Source organism: Fundulus heteroclitus, chromosome 13 (assembly GCF_011125445.2).
Source record: "Fundulus heteroclitus isolate FHET01 chromosome 13, MU-UCD_Fhet_4.1, whole genome shotgun sequence".
NCBI classification, from domain to species: Eukaryota; Metazoa; Chordata; class Actinopteri; order Cyprinodontiformes; family Fundulidae; genus Fundulus; species Fundulus heteroclitus.
Genome location: NC_046373.1, coordinates 4,901,292 through 4,913,851, shown reverse-complemented (window position 1 = coordinate 4,913,851; position 12,560 = coordinate 4,901,292). Strand labels below are relative to the sequence as shown.

At 43.2% G+C, this 12,560-nt stretch overlaps 2 protein-coding genes across 2 annotated transcripts; both read right to left on the bottom strand.

Annotated features, from left to right (window-relative positions):
- Positions 1–751: 751 nt before the first annotated feature.
- On the bottom strand, positions 752–4,602 carry LOC105916764 (syncoilin). The gene is made up of 5 exons (XM_012851380.3): positions 3,859–4,602; positions 3,560–3,774; positions 2,983–3,190; positions 2,769–2,893; positions 752–2,689 (listed from the first exon to the last, which is right to left on the bottom strand). Exons 1-5 carry the CDS (start codon positions 4,399–4,401, stop codon positions 2,641–2,643), a joined length of 1,140 nt encoding a protein of 379 aa, XP_012706834.2. The 5' UTR covers positions 4,402–4,602; the 3' UTR covers positions 752–2,640.
- LOC118565421 lies at positions 4,413–5,686 on the bottom strand. Its single transcript, XM_036145860.1, has 3 exons — positions 5,593–5,686; positions 4,585–5,391; positions 4,413–4,469 (listed from the first exon to the last, which is right to left on the bottom strand). The coding sequence occupies exons 2-3, from the start codon at positions 5,332–5,334 to the stop codon at positions 4,413–4,415; spliced, it is 807 nt and encodes a 268-aa protein (XP_036001753.1). The 5' UTR covers positions 5,335–5,391; positions 5,593–5,686.
- Positions 5,687–12,560: the final 6,874 nt, after the last annotated feature.

The following is a 12,560-nucleotide window of genomic DNA, read 5'->3' as shown; positions in this document are numbered from 1 at the left end:
TCAAAGAAACTAACCCACAATCACATGTTCCCACCCTAATGCCCATAAAGACGCTCCAACCATACACTTAATCTAATCTATTCTGTGCGTACAGCGTGGATTCTGCACAAGAATCCACGCTGTACGCACAGTTGCACTCACCTATCACGCATTCTATACTCCCAGATCAAGGTACCAAAACCCCAAAGGGGGGGCACCCACAAGTCTGTTCCCTTAACCAGGGGGGAGGTGAGCAGACTGCCCGAGCCACAAGCTGAGACCAGGGTCGAGCATTGCCTTAACCTGGGCAAACCTGGTTCATACCCCAACCTCACACCACCGACCCCCGAACCCATCCATCCAGAGACAGGGCCAACACATTTCAAACAAGCCATCCAACCAGAGCCCACCCCACGAACCCAGAGGTGCCCAAACAATCATGTCCCCCCAACACGGCACACACCTGCCATGAAGACTGCACCAAGCCCACCGGCCGGCCCTCCCTCCAAGGCAAGGCTTTATACTTTGTATTTTTTAAGTGGTCATCGTGTCTGGGAACATTTAGAAATAAATACAACACTTGCTATATTCCTGAGATTCGAATAAGACGTAGCACAGAGGGCCATTTTGTTTAGCCACATATCCAAATGGGAACGACAAAAGAAGATGCCGGTCAAATTTGACAGACGTCTGTCGATCTCCGTGAGTCAGGAAATGGCTGCCAGAAAATAACTTCTCCCCTCATCTGTCGGATATAATGAAATGAAAGGACTTAGCAGCAGGCAGGATTTATTAACAAACCCCAGAAAAAAGGAATTTACAAACACTAGGACTAACACAAAATCAACCAGAAACAGGAAGCACCAGAAACCATGCAGAGGGAAACAAAAATTATCCAGTGAGGGTTTACAGGAAATCTGAAGATGAAAAACTTGGAGAGAGGAACTGGGGAGTCAATTTAACTCAATGAGTAACATCTGTGTGGCAACATGACTAAGAAGAGCTGAGGGAAGATGACATAAACACGCCCAGGAAAGATTGGAGATATAACCGAGTAGGAAAAACAAAACATGTCTTGGATGACTCAAAGTCCAAGTGATGATGATGTAAACTCGTCCATATCGACAGTACAAACAGTGAATAAAACGTCTTGAACAACTGGACCGTAAGAAGCACGCCTGGACAAGGACCCGAACTTGACACCACACATATGAGCAGGGTTGTAACAGAGGATTGTAATTACTTTGTCATAAAAACACTCTGTAATCCTTATGGAGCCTTTCTTGTATGCACATTGATGAAGATGAGTTTTGAGCTTCCTTCTTTTTGTCAGACTGCACAGCAGCAGCACTTTTCCTTTTACAGGGAGGTCGAGGAGGAGGGAGTTTTGCTCACACAGTGGCCGGGTACAAACAGTACAAAACACAACGTTTCGAGAGGTGCTGCTGTGTGCAACCTTTGACAGAAATCATTAGACCAACACCGACAGCAGCCAGCATAATGGAGCAACCAGAGCTGAACATAAAGCTTTGATAAATGAGTCATTTCTCATTTAAATTACTCATTTAATCAGCTCCTTTTCTTTGAACTTTATTGTAGAGTCTTAAGGCTTTTGAAATAAGCACATCAGGTCTTGTTTGATTTATTAATACAAATACAATCACTGTTGTATTTTAGGGACCCTTTTTTTATACCTGGTCTAATTTTTGTCTCAGTAAGAGCGCCCTCTATTGGCCACTTTGCTGTTCCACTTTTTCCCCTCTCTCTCATGCGAAAACCTATTGTGACTGCTGACTTTGATTATGTTTTCTGTAGCCATGCACCATTTAAATGTGAAGAACTAATAGTTGACATTATATTACATCAGGTGGCGATGTTTAAACGACATTATTTGATGCATCTTTACAATTAAAACATGCATTACTTGTGGCTGCACATCGGCAAGTTTTTATACCAAACCCTTGTATGTATAGTGCTTTTATAACATGTGCATTTATAAACCTGTTCCTGCTTTGTTCCCAACTCAACTACAAAACTACAGCCTTCAAAGCATCGTAGGAAGTTCTGGTGTTTGTGGAAATAATTGTTTCTTAAAATTCCATTTTAAATCAGACCAGGTTCCCACTCAGATATCATTTAACTATTTTTGTGTTGAGTATTTTTATGTTGCACATAGTCTACATTTTATTGGATGTCCTTAAACAGCCTGTGAACCTACATCTTCCTCTGTCTAGATTTCCATGTGCGTAATGTTTCTTACTCACGAGCCCCTCTTGTATCTTACCAACCCAGCAAGTATGCTTAAACAGTCTTCATTTTAACGTTGAGTAGCTAAGGATTCGTCACTGCTTTGTTGAGATGAGTTTGTGCGGGACAGTTTAGTTCTCCAGAAACGTTGCCCTTATAAGTCTAAGAAACACGCTCTGCTCTTTAGAGACAGACGTTAGGTCATCAGTCGCACTCACACTGAAAGAAACACCAGGCCTTTATTCGCAACAGAAACCTTTCTACACGCCGACGTCTACTTTACAGACAAAGGTCTTCAGTATAGTGCATTGTCGAAATCTTTGGAGCGCCCCGTCTCTTGCAGATTAAAAAAAAATATCCAACACTTTTTATTTTAGCGAGAACGGTGATGTCCAACCAAAGCGAAAAGTAGGATCATGTTGTTCCCTGTTGATCACAGCTGGTATTGTCCTCAGAGGCCATCCTAAAGAAAGACCACAATCAGGTTGGAGGGAAATCCTTGAATTCTTAATATTAAACTTGGCAGGAAGGCCATGAAGTACCTGTAAAGCAGGAGTTGCTTGGTGAGGCTTTCTCTCAACTCCTCCATATCCTTGTTTTTCCTCTTCTGAATCTCCACCACAGTCCTCAGCTCTCGGATGTTCTCCTCCAGGAAATGCACAGCCTCCTGACACGGGGGGCAATGATCAGGCAAACCAGTGAAGGGAATGCCTTTCATAAACTGTCACCGATGCTGAAAAAGGACAGTTTTCCTACCTTGTAGTGACCTGTGTCCTCCTCCCTCTGCATGTGGATCAGTTTGAGTTTTTCCTTTAAGCAAGTCCTCTCCAGCTCCAGTTTCTGAATCTCCTCCCTCAGAGGTTTCAGCCGGACCCTCAGCTCCTGGGACTGCTCCTTGGCAGCCGCAAGCGCACCGGCCGTTGCTTCTTTCCTCTTCAGCAGTGCGACCAAAATGGGTTCATACCTGGGTGAGCAATATATCGAGACAGAACTGTCATCACAGAAATCAACGAGGACAGTACAGCAATTGCAAATGACTGCATGGATTGGAATATGAGGAAGGAGCATCATTTGCATTGGGGTGGACTTTTACTCCCTTTGACGCCCAATGTTTGATCTAGAGTTTAATGTATGGGAGGCTAAAGCCCATGCAATGTGTTGGGGGTATGATGATGACGATGATGGAAAAGACGGAGAAATGTGAGAAAGATGAGAATAACCGCAACCAAATTTGAGACTGCAGTATGTTTGTTTGGTTATGTCACAAGTGCACGTCTCCCTAGAATGAACAGATCTTCATGCACTCGGAGGGTTCCAGTGAAAGTGACACAACCTGTCTTCCAGCGCTTTCAGTCCACCCTGAACGTACTGCTGGACGTCCCCACAGGAATTCCGCCTGCACTCGGTCAGCTCCTCCTGAGCTTTGCGGGTCTGGCCGGAGCGCTGCCGGTCGAGCTGTGCTTGTAGCTCCTGCAGCTGTTCCTGCTGGGCTGCCCTGAGCTGCCGACTCTCCTCGGTCAGCTGCGACACCACAGAGTTCAGCTTTTCCTGGAAAATAGAAAGAGGAGAACAATTTAACCGGACGTTTCCTAGACAAACTTGATGCTGCTACAGGGGGGGAATCAGTCTCACCTCTTCTGCCCTCAGTAACTTCACATCACAGCGCTGATTGTTTAGTGCTGCCTGACTGTGGGCACAGGTCCTTGCCGCTGCGAACAGCCTACTCCTCAGACTCCTGAGCTCGTCGAGAAGACCTTGTCTCTCCAGGTTCACCTTCCACGTCTTCCTCTCTTCCTCTGCTCTCTCTTCCCTGAGGCTGTGAATCTCCTTCTTTCTCTCCTCTCGTCTTCCCTCCTCTTCCTTCTTCAGGATCATGATCAGCTCCACGGCTTTGCTGCCGATCGACTCCTCGGTCTCCTCTTCATCCTTGCTTCCTGCTGCCACCTCCTCTTTGTCACCGGGTCCTCTCAGCATCAGCACCTCCGTTAGCAGGTCCTTTCTCTTTTTCTCTAGCCGCTGCACTTCCTCTATGCAGTCGTCCATCTGAGACCTTAGTTTATTCATGTCTGATTCGAGGTCAGGCTTTGACTCATGTCTCTCTTCAGCTGCTAAGCTATTGTCATCCATGCATATCCCTGCAATGTCTTCCATACTTTCTGTTTCTTCATTGAACATATGTGCTGTGTTTATCCCCTCACAGAACGTTGGATCCTGTTTTGCTTGACCCGGAGGCACTTGCAGGTCTGAAAACACGAAGTCAGGGTTTTGCACATCCTGATCTACTTTAAGATGACCTTGTCTCTCTGGTCTCTCATTTGAACAGCCAACCAGGTTGTTTTTTGGTCTTCCTTTTCTTGCCAAGTCTATCGTGTCTCCAACTTCGTCTCTTTTGAGGCAAGGATCAATGTGCATTGGCAACGGTGCTGGGTCCTCCGGCTGATCCACTGTCAGCGTCGTACCCCTGTGATGGTGACTGATGTGCACATATTCTTGGCCCGCGTCTGCTGCCTGGCCCTGCGGCTCAAAGTCCATGCCGGACTCTTCCATGCAGCTCTCGAGCATGGCCAGCATCCCCAACAGCTGGCCCTCGTACTCCAACATGCTGGCACTCAGGTGGTTGCCAGCTGAGGATACAGGCATCTCTGAGTGGTAAGAAGTTCCAGGCCCGTGGATGACTGTGCCTACGCTTTGGCCTGTTGCCAGTTCATTGTCCGCTTCGGTGCCGCCCATTTTCGTGTCGATGTAGCAGGAGGAACAACTGGCCTGGGGAGGGCTGCATGGTTCTCCGTAGGTTTCTGTTCTGACCTCCTCTTTGCGTCGAACGCAGCTGGACTTACTCAGGCTCGCTTCGGAATAACTCTCAATGTGGCGAGATCTAAAAGGAATACCCGTAAGCTTTTCACAGCTTTTCAGCAAGACGTCCATCTCCTGCAGGTATGGCTTTGACAGAGCTGCTTGTTTAAGCTGCTTTCCTGTGAAGCTGCATCCTCTGGGGTTCTGGTTGCAATCACTCTGCTCCACCTTGGTCTTATCTGTGGCCTCCTTCTCTTCGCTGATGAAGAGCGGCCCGAATCCAGCGTAGGGAATGGCTTCCTCTTGGTCCTCCATTGGCTTGGCTGAATGTGTGTACCCTGTTCTGTTCTGGTGAAGCGAAGTCCTTTAGATCTGCAACGTCATTTAAAAAAGTGTGTCAGCCACTCAGTGAAAGCCGTGACAAAAGGATGTTCTGGTTTTAAAGGTTTTGCCGACTAGCAGTTCACTTGTAATTGGGTGAACAAAACCTCTGTGTACATGTAGTATGATGCACCATCTTGGTAATTTTGAGAGAATACGAGGGAAAATGGAGAAGTGTCCTTCTACAATCACCTCTGTTTGACTCCAACAGGTCAGGCACTGATATTTAAAGGCGCAAGGAACACCTCTGTATGAGCAGATGTTTTGGCACCTTGCTCTGGAGAGTTATGGCTTTATCCACAAGGAAGAAGCTTCGGAAAAATTTGGAGTCTATCATTCTACGGCTGGAAATAGTGGAAAACATTTAAGGCAGTTGCTGGTAAATTGCCAGTGGTGGACTAAATAGCAGACTCTACCTGAGGGCAGATTGTACAGCTGCAACAACTTGCAAACAACCAAAACAGTTCTGTCACACGACGTCAGACAGGCCCCTCTGCCTTTAGTCGTTTATAACTGTGTTAGCCACATACCGTGCAGATGTGATCTGTCAGAAATGAAACCATTAACAGATCTGCAGGAGGTGTCAAGTGAAATCCACCAGGATGAAGTCGGGATGTTAATGCATAAAAAGTGAGTAAAATTCTTTAACCTTCATTCCCATGGCCATGTCTATAAACATTACATCCCAAACTCCATACCACCCTTGCAACCTAGGTGCTTTTGGAAACAACACAGCAATGGCCAGAAGACGTCTAAGTTAATCCCAGTTTTGAAGAAGGGGCTCTTAGACTCTTTGGTTTTGACTTTTTAGAGTGATCGCTGTCGCTCATCTGATTTTCCATTGAGCCCCGTTTTAAACTGGCTAAGTGCCAGAAAATGAAGTTTATTATGTGCTAACACATAAAACCTTCAAGCTTAAAGCAACTGCATTTACTTCATACCCAGGCAGGGAACTGAGGATGATACCACACATGCCAGCAATAAGGCCCGCTGACGCTGATGACATGTCAGTGGAGGTATTAGGTTAATATTTTGGCGAGACCATGTAAGCTGTGATGCCATTGGGACCTGCGGATCCGTGGAGCAGAGCAGCGTGGCGAATGGCATGCTGCTGACAGCTGTCCCTTCAGGGGCAGATGTCCAAGCACTCAAAGCTTTTGGGAATGTCTGGGCACGCCTCAGCAGGGCCTATTCATGAATTCACATATAAACACCATAACGCCAACGGCATAAACCCAGACAGAGAGATTTCCAGCTCCGAAGCTCCAGCAAGTGGCACCGTACAGTAGGGCTGGGTATCATCTAGGATGAGCTGATTCGATACGATTCTCGATACACAGCTCACGATACGATACGATTCTCGATACATAGCTCAGCTTGATTTGATTCCAATATCGATATTTATTACTTTGAATTAATGCTCAGTGATTCAATCACCAAAATCAGCCAAATATTATGTTTATGTTCTATTTATTGATCACAGACATATTAACAGGAAAATAAAGTGCATTTGCTTCAATGCATTTAACGTGTCACAGAAACCAAAAATGTGCCCAAACATCTGATTTTAGGGACAAAGGAGCTTCTAAAATCCTGTCGGCCGTTCCACAAATTCGTCTCACTTGCTCTCCTTCGCTGTGAACTGTAATGGTTGCACTGTAATAACGCCCCCTAGAGGTTGGGAGGTATATCGATATTGAAAGCCAGAATATCGATATTAAATCGTTTTTAAAAATATCGATATTAATCTTTATATCGATTTTTATGCACAGCCCTACCGTACAGATCAAGCGAAGAGCGTTGCCATAACATGTCATTGTGGTTATTGATGGATGGGTATCGCCATGGGGCTGGTAAATAGTAGTTATATTATAGTGAAATCTAATAGTTAAATCTAAAACTATCAATAAGTCTAAGAGAAAATTGATTCAATTGGGTGAATGATGTGTTTTAGGCAAAAGTTAGCGGCGTAGAAAGGACCTGATGCTGTTTTCCAGCACTGAGCTTCATCTGGCTACATTCAGGACAGGTTGACTCTTGTTCTTATGTGAACGCTGGTCAACAAAGCTCTGAGCAGGGCAAGAGAGCGACCAGCTGTCCTGTTACAGGCGTGGGCAAACGGCTGCATTCCACCAAGACGGACCGCTGACCTACATCTGAGACATAGCTTGATGTAAACTTTTCAGCTATTTTTAGGTGGGAAAAAAAACAACATCCAATGTTTATACAGTTCTAAATAAATGTGTGTGTGTTTTTTGGTTTAGATATTTTTCATCTTTGCAGTAGCAGAAAGTTGTCTTAATGTCGAAATTTAAATCTGGTCAATACTAGCAACAGAAACCACCAAATGCCAAATGCAATTCAGCTGTACTTACAGTGGGCATGGATCCGAGTTTCTCTTTCTCGGCGCTGACTCCCGATGGTAAATGCGTGGATGGAGTTGAACGAGTCGTGGTTAAGATGACAAAAGCAAGTTGAGCTGGCGGAGAATGAGCGGGAGAAGGGGTGCGGAGGAACTGCAAGGGGAGGGGAGGGTGAAAAAGACAGCTGAGCTGACCTCCTTCCTCCCTCGCTGCGCTGCTATGTGCGACCATGACTACCTCAGATCTGTTTGGGTTTATTAATAAACACTGGATTTGGAGAAAGAGGAGCAGCAACAGGCTGTTTCAACCTGACTGAGGTACAGAATCAGACAGAATCCATCCTTTAAATCCTTACAGAAATCATTTTTTAAGTAGTTTGTGTGTGGATGTGATTTATCGAAGTAGCTTTGCGACGAGAGAACATCAGTCCAGGATTCCAGCTATGCCTGGTCATTATCGAGGAGGCTTTAAATAGCTGCCTGCACTTTTGTGACTACGGTGCTTCCCGTGGGAGGGTTGGTTTTCACCTAAACTTCTGACCTCAATAATGCGCCAGAGAAGAAAGGACATACAAGGAGGTGCGTGGTGGAGGCAGCGAAAAATGATCCTTTGAGATGATGCAGAGGCTGATAAGATCAAGAAGGTAGACAGACGGGCAGTGTGGATGAGCAGGTGAATCTTAATTAAGTAGAATGTTACTGACTTGTGATTTTACTTCAGTAACTGAATTCAAAAAGGGAAACTCATATAGTTTTATTACACACAGTAATTTAGATGATTATGCACTACAGCTCATGAAAACCCTACATGCAGTTTAACAAAAACTTAGAAGATGATCAAAAACCAGTCATAAAAAGAATTAGAAATACAGAAATGAATACATAATCATGGGATAGACCTTCAGCAGAGAGTCATTGATACCTTCCAGGTGGAGGGTGAGCCACGAAAGGCCATTGCTAAAGAAGCTGGCTGTTAAAGTTATACCTGAGTATAATAATGGAAAGTTGAGTGGAAGGAAAAAGTGCATAAAACAGAGGTATACAGGCACTGATGATAACAGCTTTGAGAAGATTACGATGCGAAACCTATTTTAGATTTTAGATTCAGAAGGTGTGGACTATGGCTGGAGTCTATCTCTTTGAGCCAACACACGCAGATGTATCCCGAGCATGAGCTGTTACTGTTGCTTTCCTTTTGTTAAGCCCCTCCTGAACCAGAGTCAACATTAGTAGCACTTTATATTGGTCAAGGAAAAGAAGGACTGAATTGTTGCTCCATGGTCCAAAGTCCTTTCTGATAAAAGTTTGTTTTGGATTCAGTTTGGAGAACCAAGGTCCTAGTGGACCAAGTCCACTGGGACCTACTTTCAGTAGGCTCAGTATTGTGTGTTTTGTATGAATGTGTTGGGTCCAGTCTGTTGGTTGCTTGCGTAAGATTATACATTCAAAGACCACAAGATGGCGTATTAGTACAAACTTTAATCTCACCTTTTGATAGAGCTGCATGAATGAAAATGTTGAATTTCTAATCTTATCTTCAAAAACACTCATTACGCCCTAAATTGTATGTAACTCTTGACTGTACACTAAATTTCAACACTAATGAACTTTATATTTGGCTCAAGGTTTTTATTGGAAAGCAAACATCAGCTTTGCAAAAAAAAAAAAAAAGAGGCAGATTTTCCTCTAATACCTTACTTCAGTAATAATTTACAGAGCCCATCCTCATAAATATGCTTTATCTGCTGTCGAGAGTCTGTAAATAATAATCCTAGTTGTCCTTCTGAGATGCGGACTCAGCGTTTCTATGAAAACGTTCTGCTCACTGTGGGCTCAAGATGAGATGTAGTGTTTATTCGTTTCTCCTGACCAAATCACCTTGGTTATTTAGTAAGTCCAGGTTTCAGGAGGCTGTAATTTGTGTGAGGAATACTCAACGCGTCAGCACAGTGATGATGCGCACCCACGCAGCTACTGGGATTTAGGGATTTTAGGACTCTCCCTGTCAGGTTTGCCATAAGGAAAGTATCGTCAGTTCCTTTTTGACTCGTCTGTTCATTTCCTGTGAAGAGGATGTAGGGGTCACCTACTTGTGCATGTGTGTTTGATGAAAGAGGGAAACCACAGATTTAAGGGGGTGTTGCGGGTAAGGACTTAATGTCCCACTGACATAGGCCATATGCCGGACTTTCTTTTGGACCGGTCTCTTACTTTCTGCTCCAATCCACTGTTCACCAGAACATCCTGTCAGTGTGTCCTCCTCCACCTTCTGCTACTCTTCTCCTCCCACCCTTCTCCTGTCCAACACACAGCCGTAACATATCATCAAACCTGTGTCACTATTTTTCCTTTATTACAAAGATGGGAAACATAAAGGCAGGCTTTTTTTAATAGTATTTCAAAGCTTTTCTAACTTTAGCAGCTGGCAGTTTATTGGCTCACACTCTGACTTTGGTGGAGGACCACCTATGTAGTTCATGACGCTGTGCATCAGTTGCCGAAACCCAGCATCGGGTTAGTTCAGTTTACAAGAGGTACATTTTTGTGTATTTTTGGACTTCGTGGCCAATACACATCCTCTTTATTTATCATTCAGAAATTCTAATTAAACAGATTTCTATTCAGATGTGTGAAAATGCTTCTCCAGAAATAGTCAGTTGTTTGAACTCTAATGAGTAGAGGCTTTTTGCTTCTGCTCTGTTTTATTTAGATTACGTGGTCTCAAAATGTTTGGCTTACTGGAATAGTGATGTTTCTTTGTTCGAATATATTTATTTTATCTCTGATAAACAGCACAGTATACATTTGTGTTGAATATTATTTCTCATTACCGTAAAGAATATTTCATCAACCCTTGAAAACCTTTCTCTTACAGCTACTTCTTAAAAAAGTCACCTTGACAATGCTTAGCTTAGTAGAGACTAGTCTCAAAGAAGTTCGAACACAACCTATTAAAGCTACTGTTGGTAATCCTGTTCAGAAACACTTTTTGTTATACTGGATGAAATTGTCCTTCTACCCTGAGAGTAGTCAATGCATTATGTATCAAAAAATGGAGGTTACAAAAAATGATCTCTGTGGAAGCTGCATAGTTTTGGTCCTGCCCTCACCCTCCTCTTATCTATGCCATCATTCTGACACGCTCACGTAACGCCAGTGTCTGTGTGTGTGTGTGTGTGTGTGTGTGTGTGTGTGTGTGTGTGTGTGTGTGTGTGTGTGTGTGTGTGTGTGTGTGTGTGTGCGTTCCTTGTTAGTTTCCGCTTACTGGCTGCGCATGCACACTTCTTGTGTACATGCATCCGGTTAGCTTAGCAGTTAGCTTTGGTGTTAGCCGTTTATCGTAGTTCTGCTGTTTTCACTGTATACTTTGAACATGGCTGATAGCCAAAGGAATCAGACAGATTACACGTTTATAAAAAAGAATAGGAAGGCCTCATTAGAAAGAAATACGACCAAAGTGGATTTGGGAGATTTATTTATTTATTTATTTACATGATTTCCCTTAAGAGTGCGAGAGCAAGATGAGACAGTCTTGTGCATGCCCAGTTATTCAAAAAGGGACTTGGGGTAACTTCCAGGAAAATCTCTGACCCTAGCTTTAAATGATTAGTTTTACAACAACAATTTTCATCCACTGTTTCAATCTGCCTTCTGGAAGCAGCCCTTTTGAAATTGCTTAATGATTTAGAGATTAATCTAGATTCTGGTAAATTTGCTCTTCTCGGGCTATTGGATCCAAGAGCTGCTTTCGATATGGTCAACCGTGAAATCTTGCTGAACAAGTTTCAAAACAAGCTTGGTTTTCAGGAACAGAATTCAATTTGTTTGCGTCACTGCCAACTAAACTTGATAGTTATGCTTCAAAACATTATCCTATTTCCAGTGGGGTACCGCAAAGCCCAGTACTTGGCCCTGTCCTTTTAACCCTTCAGTGTTCCAGTTGAATTATGTGCTTTTGAATTGTATTTGTTGTTTTATTTCTCTTTGTTCAATTTTTCTATGTAAAGCAATGTGGAAACAACTACTGTCTACATCCAGCAAGTATTGTGCGATGGGCAGGGTACACCCTGGACTCCTAATAATCCTAATAATAACTTGTTAAAAATAATGTGACATTTTAAATTCCTGTACATCAAAATAAACACTAATGTTAGTTTATTTATCTTACAAATACTTAAAATTCAGTTGAGATTTATGAACATTAATGACTAAAAATCTGATTTGTTTTGTTTCGTAAAAAAAAAAAGTAAGAAATCTACAACTTTTAGAGTACAGCTTTCAGGACACTGGTAGAAATCACAAGCAGCTTCTGTGCATTATGAAAAGATTCTGATTAGTATCTGTTGTGATGGAACAATTGGAATGCAAAATTGTTTTATGCTTTGTGTGCAAAGAGGATTCAGTATGGATGGGTAGCATTTCGATCTACCTTATTTACTTCACTGAAATGCAGTCTACATTGCTTTTTGGCAAATGCATGGCTCCTAGTGGAGTTATAGAAGAACATTTCTTCTTCGGTGTCTGCATGCTCCTTTCCCTTAAAGCTGACTGGTTTCTGTTTTAGACATTATCATCTCCCAATAAGTTCAACCACATTTGTGTCAGTCAGGTATAATGCATCATGCAGCAAAGCTTCTCTATAACCAAGAGTAACATAATGACAGAGAGCTTATCTAGTGTTTACTCTGAGAAGAGTGTTTCTGTTACGTAATGTCAGCTGCAGTCTTTGTTCTGTCATTAGGCACTCATTGTTTGAACATGCTGTCTTTAGGGGTCTAAAGGGATCACTTGTTAATAT

What these genes read in the sequence shown, in the direction of transcription:
- LOC118565421 (XM_036145860.1), bottom strand. Translation starts at nt 5,334, where the DNA reads ATGGAGGACCAAGAGGAAGCCATTCCCTACGCTGGATTCGGGCCGCTC. An exon ending in TTGGAGACACGATAGACTTG is followed by an intron (nt 4,470 to 4,584) that starts GCAAGAAAAGGA and finishes TCGTGTTTTCAG; the next exon opens with ACCTGCAAGTGCCTCCGGGT.
- LOC105916764 (XM_012851380.3), bottom strand. Translation starts at nt 4,401, where the DNA reads ATGTTCAATGAAGAAACAGAAAGTATGGAAGACATTGCAGGGATATGC. An exon ending in AGTTACTGAGGGCAGAAGAG is followed by an intron (nt 3,775 to 3,858) that starts GTGAGACTGATT and finishes TCTATTTTCCAG; the next exon opens with GAAAAGCTGAACTCTGTGGT. An exon ending in CTGAAAGCGCTGGAAGACAG is followed by an intron (nt 3,191 to 3,559) that starts GTTGTGTCACTT and finishes TTGCTCACCCAG; the next exon opens with GTATGAACCCATTTTGGTCG.